Raw genomic sequence first — 21,766 nt, 5'->3', positions numbered from 1 at the left:
TGTCTGCACTGTGATTTTAAATATAGCATAAATGTACTCTAATAAGGAGAAACTGCTATACGGAAATACTTTTTTCAGAACGCAGAACACGCCCCCTTAATCTTTCAGTTAGCGGTTTCCCGCCAGGCAAAACCGCCCTTGACGTCATGGGAGGCGGCCTCTCCTAGTTACCATGGTGAAGTCTACGCGGCCATCTTTACTGTGGTCAACCCGCACCAAGCTTTTTCCTAGCGCGGGTGGTGGCGCGCCGTGGAAATGTCTGCAGAATAAGAGATGAGAAACGAATCAAAGCCTCAGTGAAGGACCAGGGGCAGAACGCCTTAATTTAGTTAGTGGAACGTAGAGGTGCAGATGCCGCGGATTAACGGAACGATTCAAGCAGACTAGTGCAGTTTCTGCCCGGATTTTGAAAGCCGCTTCCGTTGCGCGGCGGAAGTGTGAGTCTCAAGAGGACGACTCTGAGAAGAATTCGCTCTCCGCTCTCCGCTCTCCGCTCTCCGCTCTCCGCTGTGTGTGCACAACCGGAGTCATGTCGAGTTTGACGGTGAGAGACCCGGCAATGGATCGATCACTGCGTTCCGTGTTCGTGGGGAACATTCCGTATGAGGCAACTGAGGAGCAGTTGAAGGACATTTTCTCCGAGGTTGGTTCCGTTGTGAGTTTCCGGCTGGTATACGATAGAGAGACGGGAAAACCTAAGGGTTATGGCTTCTGCGAGTACCAAGACCAGGAGACGGCGCTTAGTGCCATGCGGAACCTTAACGGGCGGGAGTTCAGCGGGAGAGCGCTTCGGGTGGACAATGCTGCCAGTGAAAAGAACAAGGAGGAGTTAAAGAGCCTAGGGCCTGCAGCGCCCATCATTGACTCACCCTATGGGGACCCCATCGATCCAGAAGATGCCCCTGAGTCAATTACCAGAGCAGTCGCTAGTCTCCCCCCGGAGCAGATGTTTGAGCTGATGAAGCAGATGAAGCTCTGTGTCCAAAACAGTCACCAGGAAGCTCGAAATATGTTACTTCAAAACCCACAGCTGGCTTATGCACTGTTGCAGGCGCAAGTAGTGATGAGAATCATGGACCCGGAGATTGCTCTGAAAATTCTGCATCGCAAAATACATGTCACACCACTCATCCCAGGCAAATCTCAATCCGTTTCTGCCCCTGGCCCTGGCCTTTGCCCAGGACCTAATGTTCTGCTGAACCAGCAGAATCCTCCAGCCCCTCAGCCTCAGCATTTGGCCAGAAGACCTGTGAAAGACATCCCTCCTCTGATGCAGACCCCGATCCAGGGTGGAATTCCAGCCCCGGGCCCAATTCCAGCTGCAGTTGCTGGCCCTGGCCCTGGCCCTGGTCCCTTAACTCCTGGTGGAGCAATGCAGCCCCCAGTTGGAATGCCAGGGGTTGGTCCGGTGCCCTTAGAGCGGGGACAGGTGCAGATATCAGATCCTAGAGCACCTATGTCTCGTGGACCCATGACTGCTGGTGGCTTACCTCCTCGAGGACTTTTAGGGGATGCTCCAAATGACCCACGTGGAGGAACTTTGCTTTCAGTCACTGGAGAAGTAGAGCCCAGAGGCTATCTTGGCCCACCACATCAGGGTCCTCCAATGCACCATGCGTCTGGTCATGACAGCCGGGGCCCTTCCTCACATGACATGAGGGGAGGGCCATTAGCAGATCCCAGACTGCTCATTGGAGAACCCAGAGGACCCATGATAGATCAAAGGGGTCTACCTATGGATGGTAGAGGTAGCAGAGATTCTCGAGGGATGGAGACTCGAGCCATGGAAACTGAGGTCTTAGAGACACGAGTAATGGAGAGAAGAGGAATGGAAACGTGTGCGATGGAAGCCAGAGGGATGGAAGCAAGAGGCATGGATGCAAGAGGAATGGAGATGAGGGGCCCTGGCCCCAGTTCAAGAGGCCCTATGACTGGGGGAATTCAGGGTGCTGGTCCTATTACTATGGGGGCAGGTGGTCCTCAGGGACCCAGACAGGTCCCAAGCATTTCAGGGGTGGGAAATCCTGGAGCTGGCATGCAGGGGGCAGGTATGCAAGGAGCTGGCATGCAGGGGGCAGGTATGCAAGGAGCAGGCATGCAGGGGGCAGGTATGCAAGGAGCAGGCATGCAGGGGGCAGGTATGCAAGGAGCAGGCATGCAGGCGGCAGGTATGCAAGGAGCAGGCATGCAGGGGGCAGGTATGCAAGGAGCAGGCATGCAGGCGGCAGGTATGCAAGGAGCAGGCATGCAGGGGGCAGGTATGCAAGGAGCAGGCATGCAGGGGGCGAGTATCCAAGGGACAGGCATGCAGGGAGCAAGCATTCAAGGGGCAGCCATGCAAGGGACAGGCATGCAAGGGACAGGCATGCAAGGGGCAGCCATGCAAGGGACAGCCATGCAAGGGGCAAGCAAGCAAGGTGGAGGCCAGCCTAGCAGTTTTAGTCCTGGGCAGAGCCAGGTAACCCCACAGGATCAAGAAAAGGCAGCTTTGATCATGCAGGTTCTTCAACTGACTGCAGATCAGATTGCCATGCTGCCTCCTGAGCAAAGGCAGAGTATCCTGATTTTAAAGGAACAAATCCAGAAATCTACTGGAGCTTCTTGAAAGGTTTTAGAAAATACTTGGCAGAAAGTATTTCTGCCAAGAAAACAAAGGTTTTCTGTAGCATAGAGAATGGGTGGGTGCAGAAAGCTGACTTCGTATCCCCACACTTGAATGATGAGGAGTTCCCTCCTCTCAGAACCTAATTTCATTTCTTGTAGTCTTAGTTTTTATCTTTAATTGTGGGGGAGGGGGGAAGTGGGTCTATTCACTTTAATTCACTGTAAGTAATACAAAATAACTCTGAACATGATTATATTATACCAAATAAGATTACAAAGGATATGCAGCATTGTTAAAAGGGTCTACAAGGTGTTAAGTACATTTTTAAAATACTGAGCAAAACAATGTGAAAACACCTAAAGACTAAAAGATGACCTGTTAAAATGGTAATGTACTAAGATAGTTTAACATGTTTGGTTGTATAAGAAAAAGACGTTTACCTCAAAATTACAAGATAATAGTTTTTGGTAAGCCATTTAAAACACAGAATCCTATTTCAGGGGCAACAGAATGCTGAATTAGGTTAAGTATTGTACTGTTTTGGAATTACTTCAGAATGTTAGAGCTAAACAGATAATTCTCAACTTGTGGTATTGGAATTTTTTTTTTTCTGAAGCTATGCTACCTGAAAAATCAAGGAATGCATCTGATGTGGTATTTCATTTATCCCATCTTTCAAGCAATATTTTAGCCTGGCCTTGAGCATGACAATTTTGCTGGGACAGTTCTAGGTCAACGAGGTTACTTAAATCTGCTCTGATGAGACTCTCTCTCAGTACCTTCCTATTTCTCAATAGTCTTTAAGCCCTAAATCTGAATAATTCTCTCACATCCTTCCCCAAAATCTGTGTAGGGACCAGTTGATCTGCATGAATTATATATAGCATTGGACTTTTCATACATAATGGAAGGTTTCATGTAGTAAAGCTCTCAGTTTTCTGGTAACTAGCTTCCATTACACAGATCTGTCTGGTCAACCAGAATCAGGAGTTAAAAATCTTAGTCTCAGCAACATTTAAAGTGCCTTTTAATTTTCTTATTTCAAAATCTGCTTATCTGTCACCATCTTAGCAGAATAATTGAAGCCCAGGTAGGTAAAGATATTCTTGTAGCCTGAAATCTGCTAAATTGGTTATTATTACTTTAATAAAGCCATTTAATCCTAATATACATGCCCATGAGACATATTTAAAAATCAGTAGGAAGGTGGGGCTTACCACAGTAACTTTAGAGCTACTACTTAATTTGTCTTTAAGCCTTGAGGATGTGGAGACGAACATTTGTGTGACAGAACAAGTAGTAATAACAGAAGTATAAACACCTAAATAACCAGGTGATCTTACTCAGGAGAAGAAAAGCCAATACCTAATTACAGAGGAAAAAATTACTTAATACAAGGAGAGAGCGGAGGCTTAGAAATTGAATTATTTTCCTGTTGCAAGGTTTTTACATCTTAAATGGATAATTCACTCTTTTCATAAAGTTTACCTCCCTATGATGTTTCCTGCTACCTATTTTACTCCTGTTTTATTGTTCATACTGTTAACTTCCCCATGTTTTCTATATGCTTCCCCTTATTGGAGAGGATAACTCTCCTTTACATGTGTAGTAGTTCTGGTTAATACTAATTCAGAGTTGGCTTGATTACTTTGAAACTGTAGTTGCTTTATCTCAAAGCTTTCACTGAAAGGCTCTAACTGAAAACTATTAAATGTTACGCTCTTTGTTGTAGTAAAAGCTCTGCATTGTTTAATGCAGACTAAATAAAAAGAATGTACAATGAAGGCTGAGTTTAGTATCTGATGTTTATTTATTTATTTATTTTTGCGGTACGTGGGCCTCTCACTGTTGTGGCCTCTCCCATTGCGGAGCACAGGCTCCGGACGCACGGGCTCAGCAGCCATGGCTCACGGGCCCAGCCGCTCCCTGGCATGTGGGATCTTCCCGGACCAGGGCACGAACCCATGTCCCCTGCATCGGCAGGCGGACTCTCAACCACTGTGCCACCAGGGAAGCCCCATGATGTTTAATTTTAATAAATGTGTTATTCAAAAGTTATCTATTGAGAGTTCCATGGGGCCTGAATACTTTTTCTTTCAAATGAAAAAGGCAAATCTAAAGAAATTACAGGACTGAATGGAAATACCTTTTCAAAGATTCATTATCTATGAAGTTCCACAATTGAAATACCTATATATTATATATGCCAATCATGTTTTTCTATAGTAGGTATCAGTAGCAACATCTTGGATACTCAGCTGTTAGGCTTCCTTTTGTTTGTATTCCCCACTGAGAACTCCTCTGTATCCCAGGAACACCTTATAGGTACTGTATCTTCATTACTGACAGCACTTGTTATATTGCAATGCACTATTTTACTTTTACTCTCTACCCCCCCACTCCCACTTTTAATAGACTGAATATGGACTGTCCTACTCATTTTTATATTCGCCATAGCAAAAAATGCAGGTGAAAAGGAAGGACAAAACATTTTATCAGAGTTTTAGTGGAAAAAAAAATCCCATTAAGAGCACATAAATTTCCCTACAAAGGATTTAAATTCCACACAGAACAAATGAGCTATAACAACTATTTGCATTAGAAAATAAATTAGAAACAATACAAGCAATCTCCTATACTCTGATAAACTGAATAAAATCGGTTCTCTCCTCATTTCCAATTCACGCATGGTCTGACTGTTCCAGTACTGATGTATACAAGCAGTGCATGTCTGCTACAATCAGAATCGTGTTTTACTATATAATTGTTGGTTATAATCCTGGCATCCTGCATTTTCCCAAATATGGATAGACTAAAATGAAAGCAAATTGATTCATAATAACAATAGTTGAAGACAGTGGGGTGAAACACTGATTTGCAAATGCCTCTTTATGGCTTATTCCTCTTGGGCAGTGCATATTTTTTGGAAATAAACCATCAGCTTTAATCAGTGCCTGCTCATAGCCCTTTCCCTCTTACATTACTGATTAATATCAAAGTACATTTTAATGTTGGTGGTATCCCAAGACTAATGATTTGGGACCATTTGATAAGATAGAAGCCAATGTGAATCTCAGGTTAAGGTAGGCTAATCCAAGTAAGATCGTGTATGACTTTTCAACTCCTCAGAATTCTAAAAGTAGAAAGCATTAAAAAAAAAAAAGAAGAAGAAGAACCTTAATATAATCACAGCTTCCAAAGCTTCTTGCTTTTCCATGCTGTGATGGGACATTAGCTAAGCACACAGAACCTGATCTCCTATGGTGTGTCAGGCCATTCTCTTAGGGCTGATTAGGTCTAAGGATAATTACGTGCAACAACCTACTGTGGCAGATAAACTGAATTATCAGTTACAGCTCACAGTCTTCTCACAAAAGAATACTCAGCCTCTCAGTGCTTTACACTGCCAGCTAATCACCAGACAGATTTCTGCTTGGAGCTTGCTTTTCTCATCAGTCTTTTGTCAAGAATGCTCTAGGGTCAAGACAATTCATTTTAAGGAAATGAATATATTCAAACTAATTAATAATTAATAATATTGTTAAATATTATTGATAGTGTGACTATTACATGATATTGGTATCTAAATGTTAATATATTTCATATGTATATGTATATTTCAGATCTTAACTGAACCAGATCTTTTAATATTTTCATTTGCTTCTGTCACCTTAAAACAAAAGTTTTACCCCCATGGTTGAAAATATCAGCTTCACAGATATTCATATTACAAATTACCTTTCTCATGAGATGTTAACGGACATGTTTCCTCTAGATATTTTTGTACCACAATATAAAGCTTATGCTAGTAAAGGACATGTAGTGTATCAAAAGTGACTTCCGGGTAGCACTGTCAAAAATAATAAACCTGGTGCTTATTAAATGTTGTACATAAAAATACCAAACTATTGGGCTCCCCTGGTGGTGCAGGGGTTAAGAATCCACCTGCCGATGCAGGGGACATGGGTTCATGCCCCGGTCCGGGAAGATCCCACATGCCGCGGAGCGGCTGGGCCCGTGAGCCATGGCCGCTGAGCTTGCGCATCCGGAGCCTGTGCTCCGCAATGGGAGAGGCCACAACAGTGAGAGGCCCACGTACCGCAAAAAAAAAAAAAAAAAAAGAAAAAGAAAATGGCATCAAAACTGTATGCTGTAATCTGGGCCTTTAAACTTGGTCTTTGAACCTGATCATAATTAAGGGTACAAATTAACCAAATCAACATTTGTAAATTAAACAAATAATGTTTTTTGCCCTTAAAGGAAAGTTTACATTGGGTTTATTGACTGAACTCTAAACATTTCTAGCAAACAACAATTTAAATTCAAATCAAGGCCTTTCAAGAAGTGACATCAAATCATCATTGTGAAGCTGTGAAGATGACCTTGGAACATATGACTCTGAATCTCTCCTTTTCACATGTGTTCAGACTACTTGTATTCTAGTAATCTGGCACTTTGTTTGCCTAGAGGGAAGACAAAATTTGCTTAACTAGAATGCTTTGTGAGTTGGAAGTGAAATGATTTATAGGATCTTTGATTGGTGGGGATTTTGTTGTCATTGTTTTCAGATAAACAGGTTTTAGCAATTCCTCCCTAGTTAGTGCCTCTGCTGGGAGGTGCAAACTAGGCAAACTAGTTGAGCCTTGAACAACAATGACCTTGGTTTAAAATGGCCCAAAGCTGCCCCTCCTGAGGAATTAGAGCTGGATTATCCTGGGGGGAAAAGAGGCTTTTCTGCATCTCTTGTCCATTGTCCTTTTTGCCTAGGATGATTCATAAAGAGAAGGAAGATAGATGAGCTGGCCACTGACCCAGCCAGGGTCAGCCAAGGCAGGATTGTGAAAACTCACCTCCTGTGATCACTGTGATGAAGTTGAGCAAATTATCAGGGCTGGAAAATGGTGTTTCAACACAAATTCACTCTTCAAAAAGAGAAGAAGGAATTGGGGGGTGGGGGGTGGAGGTTTAACTTTTTTTTTTCACTGAAGCCCTGCCAGAAATGCAGACCTACTTGACATGAAAGATGGTGGCTGCCGCCCCCAGCAAGCAGTGCCCTCTCCAGCTCATCTTCAGTCCCTCAGTGTGTCTTTTGGGTCTTACCTGCCATACCACTAAAGGCTTTTTTGTTTTGTCTTAATAAGAAAAGGAAGAAAAATTCACTTACATTGATATAGACCTGGAATATAATTGTTTAAAATATTTTTACTCTAATACGCATTTTTATTTACACAGTGATCAAATATTTTGAAGTGATGAAATGAGCCTGTAATAGTGGAATTTCAGGCTTCAGCCACAAGACTGGGGTAGGGGAGATATTTGTTTTTGAGGGAGGAAGGTGGTAGCAAGGGCCTTTCAAAGACTCCAGAACTAACACAGATGTCAGTTATAAGTTCCATGCCCTCTTCTGGAAGGTTGAGTCATGGTTAATACATAAAAAGCTTCTATCAAGGAGCTACGTAATGCCAGGCACTTGACATACATCATCTCCAAGCTGACTAAAATCTGGAGGCAGTAGGAAGAAATATGTTTAGAGAAGTTATCTAGTTTGCCCTCAGTCACATACCTTGTAGGAGGTTGAAGCACCAGTGAATCTAAGTCTGTGCAACTCTCAAGCTCTACTCTTCCCCATCACATCATTCTGCTTTAAGAAGGAGGTAGTGAGGAGACAGAACAGCTTTCACACTAGGGACTGATGTGAAGAATGTCAGGCATCGTTTCTACTAAGTGACGAAGTTTATCACAGTCTAGAAAAAGTGATTTTTAGGCAATAGTGAAAGATTTATAAAATCAATCTTTTGTCCTTATTTTTTCTCCCTCCCAAGAATCAAGTACTAAACCTGGGCTTTGGTAGAATAGAGAGGAAAAAATGAAATACAAAATTAGAATGAAAACATATTATATGGAATTATAATAAATCATTTACAAGAAATATATAAAAAAGATTATCTTCTGGAGAGTTCTAGTCAACATCTAATTTAAACAATACTGAGATTTATTTTTCCTGTCATCTTTTTTTAAAAAAATTAATAATATACAGTTTACATACCATAAAATTTACCCATTTAAAGCATTCGATGCATCATATGATAACTCTATGTTAATGCTTAGAGGAACTGTCAGACTATTTTCCAAAGTGGCTGCACTGCTTTATATCCCCACCCGCAACAAATGAGTGTTCCAGTTTCTCCACATCTTTGTCAACACTTGTTAATTTATTTTTATTATAGCCATGCGAGTGTGTGTGAAGTGGAACCTCCCTGTAGTTTTGATTTGCATCTCCTTGATGGCTAATGATGTGCTGCTTGTTAGCTATTTGTGTATCTTCTTTGGAGAAATGCCTATTCCATGTAATCTATTTACTATAAGTAAAATGTATAAATAAAATGTTTTATGATTTCAGCATTTCTACTGTAGGTAACAGATTGTCAGATGACAATTTCTAAATCAGGAAGAAAAGTAGTTCTTTCGTGATTTAAGAAGTGACCTGAAATAGGAGGAGACAAGTTACAGTAGTAGAAGTGACAGTTTTCAGTTATGTTCCTGTATCCTTTTGGAAAATGTAGGTAAGAATTATTATGGCTTATATCTCTTGGTGGGGTTTAGGACACGTGAGCCCCAAAGATGTCACCTTGGCATACTGAATGCTTTAAGCTGAAGGAGTATGAAAAAATGGCAGAAGCAGGAATGTCACTTTGACTTTCCGCCTTCTCCCCATAAAACCCTCCCGTGAGAGGTGCCTCCCTATACCCTGAGGAAAGGGGCATCCTTATCTCTGAAGACAAAGAGATGCTGAGAAGAACAAACAGGCCTTGCTAAGTTCTCCCCAGTTTGCACTTGACTCATATACTCTTCTGACCCATCATATTTCTACAGGACTGCCCACTCTTCATCAAACTATTCAGGTCTGTTTCTTTGGGTCTTCATTTCCTTATGAAGAGTCCTGTGTTACATAAAACGTGTATTAAATAAATTCAGTTATGCTTTTCTCCTGTTAATCTTGGTCAGTTTAATTTTCAGACCCAGCTAGGGACCCTAAGAGGGCTGAGGAAAACTTTGTCCTCCAAGGTGAAGACATTAGTTGACTCTGAAGGGAACAGAGGGTGTTTTTCCAGGGAGCCAATGCAGTATTGTAACAGAGAGCATGGTCTCTCCCTGTGTTTAAATTCTGTCTCCAGCAATCCTACCTATGTGACCCATTTCTCTTTCTCACTTTCTGCCCACTGAGCTAACTACCTCCTAGCGTGGTTGAGAGAACTGTTTAGTAGCACACTTTGCACCATGCCTACTCTTGATACGTGCTAGATATTGGTATTATCCCTTAAAAAATAAAACTGGGGACACAGAAGCCATAAGAGCAACATGAAAACATGGCCCAGCTCTGTTTATTGCTCTGTATGCCCTGAAAAAAAAAAAAAAGAAAAGAAAAAAAGAGAGAGGAATAGAGCATGGGAGGAATTAGCTCGGCTATGAGGACCTCCACTTCGGGAGAAAAAAGAAAGAACTCCCAAGAAAAGTCTATTGCCAGAGAAGGAGGCATTTTAAACCAGAGTGATCTGTTCTGTGATTTGGATGAAAAGACTGTAAGATCAGGACAGGGAAAGAAAAATATCACCTCTCTCCTTACCACATTCTTTATATTTCCTTATATAGTAAAGCCATATTTTGTACAAGAAGAAATCTAATACAACTTTACAAAGGTGAAGGCAATCTTATGTTGAGAAACCTTCTAACAGCTGACTCTGTTTGACCCAAGAGGTTTCAAGCTCCTGAAATCTTGTTTTAGACAAACCAATAGAAATGGAATCACGGTTTTATCTCGTGTGAGTTTTATGGCTTATATGTTTCTATTTCCTGTAATTTTATCCAGTACAATACAGGAAAGATTTTAGAAAATGTGTTTCTCTTAATCTAAAGCAAACTTTAACAATGCAATAAAAAAAAGTTTGAGAAAATATTTGCACTATAGTGTTATATTTAGGGTACATGTATCTTAACTGTTTGTTTTGTAAAGCTCAGCCCTTTCTTCATGCTTTCAAAGATGATACACATTATGCTATAATATCATTTAAAGCTTTCAGCATAAATGCACCAAACTATTATGATTTAATCAATCCCCATTTAGTATTCTGTGCTTTATACATATCAAGTGTTCCTCAGCCTGACTTAAGAAAATGATCCTACAGAATTATAGACATGTATTGGAAAAAGCTTTTACAAAATACAGCCAGCTTAAGTAAAGAGTGTTAACGTATACAAATCCTATAATATGCTTATTTTGCCAAAATTGGAAACTACCACAATACTGAATTACATTGAAATTCAAAGTTACAGATCTTTTTTTTTTTTTTTTTGCTTTACGCGGGCCTCTCACTGTTGTGGCCTCTCCCGTTGAGGAGCACAGGCTCCGGACGCGCAGGCTCAGCGGCCATGGCTCACGGGCCCAGCCGCTCTGCGGCATGTGGGATCCTCCCAGACCGGGGCACGAACCCGTGTCCCCTGCATCGGCAGGCGGACTCTCAACCACTGCGCCACCAGGGAAGCCCACAGATCTTTTTTTAGTGGCATGCGACTTGTATTTAGGAACTCATAATGAGTATCTTCTTTAATGTTCACTTGGCATTAATTTAGCAAATACATTTTGGTTTCAATAAGCAAATTTATGTCAAAGTATTCATCATGTTTTGAAGCATATTTACTTATGACTACCATATTTCTTCTCAAAATTTTACTTAAAAAAAAAAGCAAGAGCAAAATGGGTAAATTTCCAGTTTATGAACTTGTTACAATATCATTAAATCTAATATTCTATGTCAATGCTTGCAATACGGCAGCCACTAGCTACATGTGGCTACTGAAAACTTAAATTGTGTTTAATGAGACTGAGAAAGCAAATCTGAAATTATTCAAATTTAATTAATTAATTGATTAGTTTTCACATGTGGCTAACAGCTAGCATATTGGGTAGCACAAATTTAGAGGACGTGAATTACTTTATGGCTAGATATCATTCTGGGTAATGGTTCAAAAATCACAGATACATCACCTGACTGGGTATTTCCACCACTAATCTGCAGTGTTAACAGCATCATTAAAACTGCTAGTCAATAATTAGTGCCCATGAACTTAGATCAATAAATACACCACCTCTTGTGCCATAGATTCTCACACAATATGTAATATTCAGAAGACAAGAAGTAAAAGTATACATAGTTCATTGTATTCACTTATTCTTTCAGTGAGTATTTATCTAATGCTCCCCACGTGTCAGGCGATGCAGAATCAACACAATAGAAAAGAACACTGATCCCACTGATCTTACATTTATTCAGCATCTATTTCATCCCAGGTACTCTGAGCATATGCTTTGCCCTGAGGGAGGTTAGTCTAGAGGGGAGAGCCCCCAAAATAGACGGCAGTACAGGGCACTACAGCACTGCAATATGACAGCAGCACAATTAGAAGAATGTGAATCCATAAGCAGTCAGGGAAGTTTTCTTGCAGCAGAACTGAGTTTTGAAGACTGACAGGGGTTAGTGAGGAACCATTCTGGGCAGAGGACTGTCTGAGCCAAGGTGCTGCAATGAACTAGGCTGGTGCTATCAGAGGACTGACTATACAGCTTGTTTCAGTGAGGAGGAAAATGTGAGGAGCAGCATGAGATAAGGCAGGGTCTAGATCCCCAGTGAGTCAGAGGTAAGCTAAAGAGTTTGATCTTTATGCTGAAAGGTATAGGGTGAAACTCAAGGATTTTAGGAAGGAAAATGAAAAGTTCAGATTGACATTTGAGAAAGGTCTCTCTGAAAGAGATCAATCATGAAACAAATCAAAGGAATCCAGGTGGAAAATAACTTTAGTGGCTGGAAGTAACCTGCCAGCAAGCTCTTTATGGGATTTTTTAAAAAATGGCTTTGTTTTTATGAGAGTGAGACATTTAGCAACGTTAGCCATCATGAACCCAGTCAAAAGCCATTAAGAGAGAGTAAATAAATAGGTTGCTATGCTTGTAAAACAAGTCCTTTTGCAGAGACTGCTGGTTTGGAACTGCATGTAAAGTGTAGTTATTGACTTAACAATATAGATTTTATATAATATTTCAGCAGATATATAGCAATAAGAGAAGAAAGACACTGCAGGAATAAAAAACAATAGCTGAAAGTGAGGGAGGAATAAGATCTAAATGTCAGAAACCGTATCTTCACCACTGGATTCTCAATATCTAGAGTAATACCTGGCATGATACCATGTGTTCAATAAATATTTATTAATATTCATAAATATCAATAAATGAATACATCATAAAATTCATTCAGAAGAATTAGGAGATCAATAATTCACCTCAGTAGTCCCATGAGTTTATATGAGTACATTACATCCCAAAGGCAATGACTGTTGTTCACGCTGAGGCCCCTGTTGCTACTTGTGCAAAGTCCCCTCTTTTCTTATGCAAAGTCACCTCTAGTTATAAAACAATGCAATCTAAATAACTAACCCCTTATCACTTGAGGAGAAGATAAGCCATGCACAATCAGGCTCTATCTAGAGGAGTGATTCTCACATCAGACACAAACTTCCAGAATCTCCTGGAAGTTTCTGAAAAACACAATTCCTGGTTCCCATTCCTAAGGATTCAGATTCAAGTAGACCTAGGGTGGTGTTTTTATGGGCAGGCCACTCAAGAGGGCTGTTCTCTTGCTCTCTGTATATCTCCTGCCTCACCAGTGCCTGCTTCACCTACACCCTAAGCAAAGGACTGCCCTTCCTATGTACTTGCCCCAGGTCCCAGCTGGTGATTGTTCTTAACAAAGGGGCGGTGAGGGGTGTGCCCCTCTACTGGTTTCCCTGGTAACTAATGAGCCCATCCGCTGCCAATTCCCCTATAACTGGTAACCTCCTCTTCTCCCAGGGAGTGAAGACTGCCACCATGTCCTGCCCGCTATCAGCTGCACACAGTGGGGTGTTGCTCCAGGACCTTGCTTCAGACGTGTAAGCTGCCCGCTCTGTTAAACTATTGATGTCTCTGTCGCTGACTCCAGGCTCTTTCTTTCGTCTTGAAGCTGGGCAAGCACAGGCCTCGTAGGCCTGCGGGGTGCAAGCCCAACAGTGGTGATGGTGGTGGTAGTGATATGTGCTAAAGATTTTTATTTAAAAAAATCCTAATCCCAGCCATGTTTGGACATTACAAATATGTGAATGTCCAAATGTATTCTTTTAAAAATTTTTTTTTCAATTTTATTTTATTTTTATACAGCAGGTTCTTATTAGTTATCTGTTTTATACATATTAATGTATATATGTCAATCCCAATCTCCCAATTCATCCTGTCCAACTGTATTCTATTCCCTCACATAGAAGGTAAAATTTGCATATAAACTACTTGCTTTGGTCAGAAGCTTCCCAGACCCTCCCTATCAATGGCTTCCCTTGCTGGATGCTTGCAGAGAGCCTCAGAATGTAGAGTAGCTTTGTGAAGCTAGCTGCATAGGTTTTGCCCTTTACATTTGTTAATGATTGTTTTTAAGCTAAGCTTTGAGATCATGCTGAGAAAGCAAGACCTCTTTCTCCCTGAATCCACTCAGCTCTTCATTTTCTAATTAATGTCTTATCAAACTGTTATGACTAAACATGCTAACAGTGAGAACACAAGACCTCTCCCTGATCTTTAATCCTCTCCTTTTTCTCCTTTACTCATCTCAAGGGGAAGAACAAAACCTACATAGTCCAGGTCAGATGCTTCAAGACTTGAAAAAAAAAAAAAATCTTATCAGAGAGGTTGACCATGAAACAGAAATATGGGATCTTCTGTGTCCCTTTCTCACCTAGGATTTTGCCCAATTTCCTCTCCTTCCATTTGGCAACTCAGGGCTTTATTAAAGTTGCATTGAACAGGCACACGGATATTGAGGTTATTTTTCCAGGCTATCCCCAAAAGCTAGTGCCTCTCTGAGCACAAATAGATGATGAGATCCTGGGATCTGCCCCAGTGACTGGCATTATCTTTGGACATTGTGGCAACTGGGTCTAACGAAAGCCAGGGTATGGACTACTGGCAGCAGAGAGAAGTACAGTTACTGCCATATGAGTCTGTGCTGCTTCCTCAGAATCACTGGTGAAAGTATTTATTAAGGTGCAAAATTCTCACAGTTCTGTTGTGGCGGACTTGTCCTAGTCCAGACCAGATGTTCCTAAAAACCCACTGTACCCTTCTTAAAAAAAAAAAACAAAAAACCCCCCAAAAAACCCAAACCTTTACACACCGCATTTATAAAGAAGTGACAGCAGAATCATGCATTCTATCTCAGAGCTGTTCCATTTTAAAATCCAAAAACTGCATTGAGGGTTTTAACCAACAGGAATGCTGGCAAATATGCATCAAATAAATGTACAAGAATGTTCGCAACAATCCAGCAACCCAGATATGTATGACAGTAGGGTGGATACGCGTGTAACAGGGAAGAGCTAAATCGGACTCCACGTTGGACCTGTTTCTTTGCCTTTAACCTTTGCTTTTTGTTGCTTTTGTTACTATAGTCATATATAATGGCCTGCCTCAGGGAATCCTGCTCACCTGTGAATGGCTGCAAGAAAAAAGAAACCACACATCCCCTCCCCGGAGACTGGTCATTCCAGATGTTTTGCAAGACTGCAGGCCCTTTTACTTTACTCCCTCACCACAGCTCCCTCTCTATTCTGCCTTTTTTTTTTTTTTTCCCCCCCCCCGGTACGCGGGCCTCTCACTGTTGTGGCCTCTCCTGTTGCGGAGCACAGGCTCCGGACGCGCAGGTTCAGCGGCCATGGCTCACGGGCCCAGCTGCTCCGTGGCATGTGGGATCTTCCCGGACCGGGGCACGAACCCGTGTCCCCTGCATCGGCAGGCGGACTCTCAACCACTGCGCCACCAGGGAAGCCCTATTCTGCCTTTTTACTTTACCTCCTCAGCACCTCCCCCTCTCTGATGCTATGAAAGAAACTGGCATCCAGACCCAGATAAGATGGTTTTTCGGAGACACTAGTCGCCATCTTCTTGGTCTGCCGGCTTTCCGAATAGAGTCCTATTCCTTGCCTCAGCACCTCATCTCCGATTCATTGCCCTGTCATGTGGCGAGCAGAGCGAGCTTGGACTCGGTAACACATGGTGGTGTATTCATTCAATGCAATACTAGACAGCAATAGAAATGAGAAATACAACCACAGGCAACAATATGCATGCCAGGAACATGACCTTGATCCAAAGAAGCCAGGCATAAAAAACTCAGATTGTATAATTCCATTCCAAAAATAGGACAAAGTGGTAAACAGCAAGGTCCTACTGTATAGCACAGGGAACTATTAATATATTCAATATCCTGTGATAAACCATAATGGAAAAGAATATGAAAAATAATGTGTATATAATATATATATATCTATAACTGAATCACTTTGCTGTATGGCAGAAACTAACACAACATTGTAAACCAACTGTACTTCAATAAAAAAACCAAACCAAAACAAAATAGGACAAAGCAATCCATGGAATAAGAAGTCAAGATAATGGCTACTTCTGAGAAGAAAGGAAGAGATAATTATTGGGAGAGGGCACATAGAGGGCTTTGGGGGTTTAAAAATGGTGGGAGTTACACAGGTGTATTCACTTGGTGATATTTAATTGAGCTGAACACAGGATTTGTGTGCTTTTCTTCATGCTATATTTTAATAAAAACTTTAAAATTCCTCTGAGGCTCATCTATTTCGGGATGATCATTTAATTACATTAGCTTTGAATCAAAGCCAAGAGATAAGAAAAAGAAAATAGACAACTTAGATCAATGAGACACCTGCTACCTGCTATTACTTTAAAATGGATGTTGTCACACAGATCTCCTCAGCCAGTGGTTTCTGAATCATTTGTGACCATAGGAAACAGCACAACAGTGTTAGTTAGGCAGGGGAAAAAAAAATGGGTACTTAAAATTATAAATTCATCAAATTTCTGTTTTGGCAGATGACACCATTATAAAGGGAAATGGCATTAGAATCCTCTTCAGAATGAAAGAGTCCCGTTGAGAGTTTCCTCACCTTCTTTGCTTCTCTTGCCTGCTTTTTGACCATTCTCTGCTTAGGTAAACAGTAGAGGGAAAATGTTGAATTGAAGTAGATTTTTCTTTTCTTTTAGTTCGTTAGTAACTTTTTGCGACTTTGAGTAACAATGTAATGGCTTAAATGAGGCTCTACAGTGCTCTTAAATTTTAGACGCAGGGTTGTTTGGTTTCTTTGGTCTGACCTAGTGCTTTCCAACAGAACTTTCTGCAACGATGGAAATGTTCCTCTATGATGATTATGGTAGCCACTAGCTACTAGGCTACTTAGCACTTGAAATGTGGCTAGTGCGACTGTGGAAATTAAGTTTTCCTTTAACACAATTTTAATTAATTTAAATATAAATTCAAATAGCCATGTGTGCCCAGTTGCTACTTGATTGGCCCATGCATGCTTTGACCATCTGATCCCACATTCTCTCATATCATAAGGTCCATGATGCTTTCTGAAATGATGAAGTGATGCTGAAATGACTGGAGCCAAACAAGGATTAACTGGAAAGATTTCAGAGAAGGCAAAAAAGGTAACTGCAGTTTACTGGCTTGCACAGTTACCAGAAGGAAATGGATTTCTCTGGAAAACCGGTCAAAGAACTATAGAATCTCAAAATTTTTAGGAGTTAATGGGTCATCAGGAAAAGCAACTTTAAAAATTTTAAATGTATCCTGTTAAAAACAACAGGCCCAAAGTGCATTCATTTATGTTAAACCACGTCACCAAACTGAGACTTTGAGTTTCAGCTCTCCCAGCAATGGGAACCAGCCACGCAGGAATCGAGTAAGGTAATCTGCCATCCTTACCTGCCATCCCCTAAAGGAGAGCAACCTTGCAATAACCAACTCTTTTTTTTTTTTTTTTGCTTTTTTGCTTTTCTGTTTTCTTCGTGTAACTTCCCTTCTGACTATAAAAGTCTTTTATTTTATACGGCTCTGTTCAGTGGGATGCTGCCCTATCCGAATCGACTTTTGCTCAAGTAAACTTTAAAAATTTTTCATATGCCTCAGTTTATCTTCTGACAATCCAAATTAGCAAACTTTAAACATATGTATAGAGGAAACAGAAGGTGAGGGCTAAAGCAATAGAGTAGCAGACCAGAAAAACTCTGACTTTGATTGGAACTGAGCTGAACCTTGTACACACCCGTTCCCCCACCACCACCCCAAGTACAAAGGCCCCTCCATGCTCCCTGCCTCTAGATGATAGAAAAGCTGTTCTCCCAGGCCCCCCAGGCCTCCCTGAGTCCCAAAAGAGCAGGCTCAAGCAGCTAATGATTAGGACAATAGACTCACAGACCCAGCATCTGATGCACAGTCCTGAGTTGTTTTATAGCTATTGTAACTGTCACCAAAAGGAAAAAGCTAACTGCATGATGACCAGACTGCCCCCGTGACATAAACGGCTCCATCTTGAGCAATACTGAATCTATGGCTATGCCTTAAGAGAATACAATTAACGCTACTGTTCATAATAATCTATATCTTTGTGGGCATGAAAATAATTGTAGCTTGTTCTGCCCATATATGTAAATGGGCAAGTACAACTGTCAGCAAAGAGATGCTACAGACTCATGTAGATATCTTCCACTCTAAGAATATGGCACCCTATGTCAGCATGAAGTTACAGAAGGCGGACATTTGCCCACGATCCGATGGAAATGGAATGATGTTCTGACGTAGGAATTTGTAAGAAGCTTCTGGCAGGAAAAAGCTCTTTGCAGGAAAGAGCTCTCTGCATGAGGCCCATTTTGTCTTGTCACTAACCTTAAACCAGACACCTTCATGTTCTATTCATCTCCGGCCCTAGCACAACTTTCACATCTTTTGATCACACAATACTTTGCCCAACATGTTGGTTCTTTCCATAGATCAAAGAAGTAGAAATAAAGAAGTCATTACAGATGACCAGATCTCTTCCCTAGCTCATGATCTCGCGAATAAACTGTGAGAACAAGATAGCATCTAAAGAAAAATCACAAGAAGTCGACGAGCCTGCACACAAGTCTGCACACAATGGGGGATGACTCTGACCCCCTACCTCAATGATTAACTGAGATTACCTCCATGTTTCTCTTTAAAAACTTTCATAGCCAAGCAGAATCTTCAGAGGTGGTTTTTGGGGTATGCTGAGTCCACTAACTCCCCAGATTGCTGGCATTCTGATTAAAGCCACCTTTCCTTTCTACGAACATTTGTGAGTATTGATTTTGTAAGCAGCGAGCAGGGGACCTGATTCCCTAACAGGATTTGGTAAATAACTGGCATCAGCATGCTGGTTATCCTTTGACCTCAACTTAATATATACTTCTAAGTAAGTTGTAATGTCCTCGCCTAGAGGCTGTGGCACACAGAGGGACAGCCCAGTAGTTCAGATACACTGGAGGATAACTTTTTCTTATTTTTTGGACCTGACAGTGTTTGAATCTTTCCCTTGATGGATTACATCTTGACCTGAGCAAAACTGCAATTTTACTTCATTTTTTTGTAGGAATTAGTCTTTCTCAACAAGGTCAGCAGGACATGACTCCATAACTCATTTTACTTATTCCTGCTCTGCCAGTATACATACCGTAGTGTACCAACTCATAAGTGTCTTTTGGTCATCTCCCAAATAGTTTAGAACACAGTGGACTTAATAGAACAGTGACCTTTTAAATCCCTTTTATGATTACTGGGGCAGTGGTATGATTCACAGGCTATCTAATAGTAAGATTGATGTCCCAACTATGTCTGAAGGCTTACAGCTATAAAGTGACCTGAAGAATTTCTTGTAAAAACTTTTCCCCACTGAAAACTACTCTGTCTTCCTCTCATAAAGCAGAAATATACTAGTCTCTTCAATTTAAGACACTGAAATATTTGCTTCACTCATACGAAAACTGAAATAAACTAGTGTCAACTCTGGATTAAATATCCTACTTCTTCAAGTCTAAGATCTCCCTGCCACCTTTTAAATTCACATATTACCATTTATATCCTAGGATATATCTTAGGATCAATATGCAAAAGAAACTTGCCAGCCTCCAAGTAGAGAAGCCAGTTTTGACAGAATTACTATTGCCCAACTGGTTAATCAGATTTTAGCTAAGCTAGAATGTAACTGGTTCACCCACACTGTCTCTTCAATTTAATTACTTATATTGGTAGTAGTATATTTAGTTAAATTCCAACATACATTTGGATCCTAATCATCTTTTAAAATGTCTTCAAGAAGATTACACAGCTTAGAAGTGTTGAGATGTAAACTTAGTCCTTATTCAAAAGATTACTTGTCATTCACCAGGCAGTGGAATTATACGCAGGAGAAACTGCCACATTTCTCAGAAGGTATCATCAAATCTTCAAATTTAAAAGAGGTAGGTATACTGACTTATACATCCTGATGGACCCTCAATCAGATGCCAAACATCTGTCAAAAACTTCCAGCTCACTTTTAAGAAAGGCTATTTAAATTCTAGTATTGCATTATTTAAGGGAACAAATGACATTACAAATTGAATTTAAAAAGAAAAGAACATAATCTCCTGGTATTCTCTGATGTACGTCTAATATTCTAGTCAACCCTTAAAGCACCAAAAGGTCAGCAGCATAGACCAAGTTTCAAAAATCAGCATACTATAGGGATGCTATAACTAGTTGCTTATGGCCCAAAACATATTAAAATCAATTGGTAGTGTTAAAAACATCTATTTTCAAATTTTGATCATGATAATACAGATGAAAGTGATTTGTGATTGGATAAATATATGCAGATTTCTACTGCTAATGGACCATATATACTGGAAAACCCTACATTCACACATGCATTTTTTTTAAATCCTTCAAAAACAGAGTGAGATCACAAGATGAGAAAAGAAATCAAAAGAGGTTAAAAACAGAACTGCAAGTCATATCACATTATTCCTTAGATGTAAACACACCAGTAGCTTCCAATATCATTCAGTGTAAAATAAAAAGACTTAATAGTGGTCATACTTCCCAATCTTGCCCTTCCTGAAACACCTCAGCACCACAACCACCATACCCATCTTTCTGACTTTATCGCCAAACAATTTCCTCTTTGTTCTTTAAATAGCTCCCATCTCAGGAATTAGCACTAGTATCCATTCACCCAGATATCCACCTAAGAATTCCCTCATTTTCACTGACTGATGACCAAAGGTCATCTTATGATACTGGCCTTTTCTGACCACTCTTTATAAAATATTATTATTATCTTCTTCACTTTGCTTTATTTATTTATTTTAATAGCACATTTTACCACCTTATATATTAAGTTTTTAATTTGTTGATTTTCCAACAAATGTGAGCAAGGGTAATACCAACAAGATGTGAGCTAGGTGGAGTACAGACTCTTGTTTAGGGCCTGGCATCAGGCAAATTCTCAACACACATTTATTAAACAAAGGAATGAATACAGAGTGGTAAACATGAAATGGTCTTGGGTTTCTCTGGGTGTTTTCTGTAATACAAGAACCAATACAAGTCTTGGGTTTCAATGGCACCATGGTGATGAGAGACAAAGCTTTGGGTCTGTGCTATGTGGAAGGTGCAAATGAGATTCTTGCATAAATCCTGTACCTACTAATAAGGTTATACCTCAGTGTAAAGATGAGGTAGAATAATCCACCAGCCTGTGAAGGGAGTCAACAAGTAACTGACTGATTAGGTCTTGACTCAGGATATGGAATAAAGAAAGAAGAGAGGGCTTCCCTGGTGGCACAGTGGTTGAGAATCCGCCTGTCAATGCAGGGGACATGGGTTTGAGCCCTGGGCCAGGAAGATCCCACATGCCACGGAGCAGCTAAGCCCATTTGCCACAACTACTGAGCCTGTACTCTAGAGCCCACGAGCCACAGCTACTGAGCCCACATGCCACAACTACTGAAGCCCAAGCACTCTAGAGCCCGCGAGCCACAACTACTGAGCCCACGTGCTGCAACTACTGAAGCCCATGTGCCTAGAGCCTGTGCTCCACAGCAAGAAGCCACAGCAATGAGAAGACTGTGCACTGCAGTGAAGAGTAGCCCCAACTCGCTGCAACTAGAGAAAGCCCTCTTGCAAGCAATGAAGACCCAATGCAGCCAAA

General features: G+C 40.9%; 2 protein-coding genes across 3 annotated transcripts in view; one reads left to right on the top strand and one right to left on the bottom strand.

Moving 5' to 3' along the window:
- The window catches only part of PRKG1 (protein kinase cGMP-dependent 1), a 1,281,256-nt gene that overhangs the window by 548,720 nt on the left and 710,770 nt on the right, over positions 1–21,766 (bottom strand). The window lies entirely within an intron of this gene.
- On the top strand, positions 452–4,395 carry CSTF2T (cleavage stimulation factor subunit 2 tau variant). Its single transcript, XM_081243517.1, has one exon. It carries the CDS (start codon positions 530–532, stop codon positions 2,603–2,605), a length of 2,076 nt encoding a protein of 691 aa, XP_081099643.1. The 5' UTR covers positions 452–529; the 3' UTR covers positions 2,606–4,395.

This window comes from Mesoplodon bidens, assembly GCF_964165515.1.
Source record: "Mesoplodon bidens genome assembly, chromosome: 1".
NCBI classification, from domain to species: domain Eukaryota; kingdom Metazoa; phylum Chordata; class Mammalia; order Artiodactyla; family Ziphiidae; genus Mesoplodon; species Mesoplodon bidens.
Note: the sequence above shows the minus strand (reverse complement) of the source record. Positions and strands in the feature narration are given on the sequence as shown.

What these genes read in the sequence shown, in the direction of transcription:
- CSTF2T (XM_081243517.1), top strand. Translation starts at nt 530, where the DNA reads ATGTCGAGTTTGACGGTGAGAGACCCGGCAATGGATCGATCACTGCGT.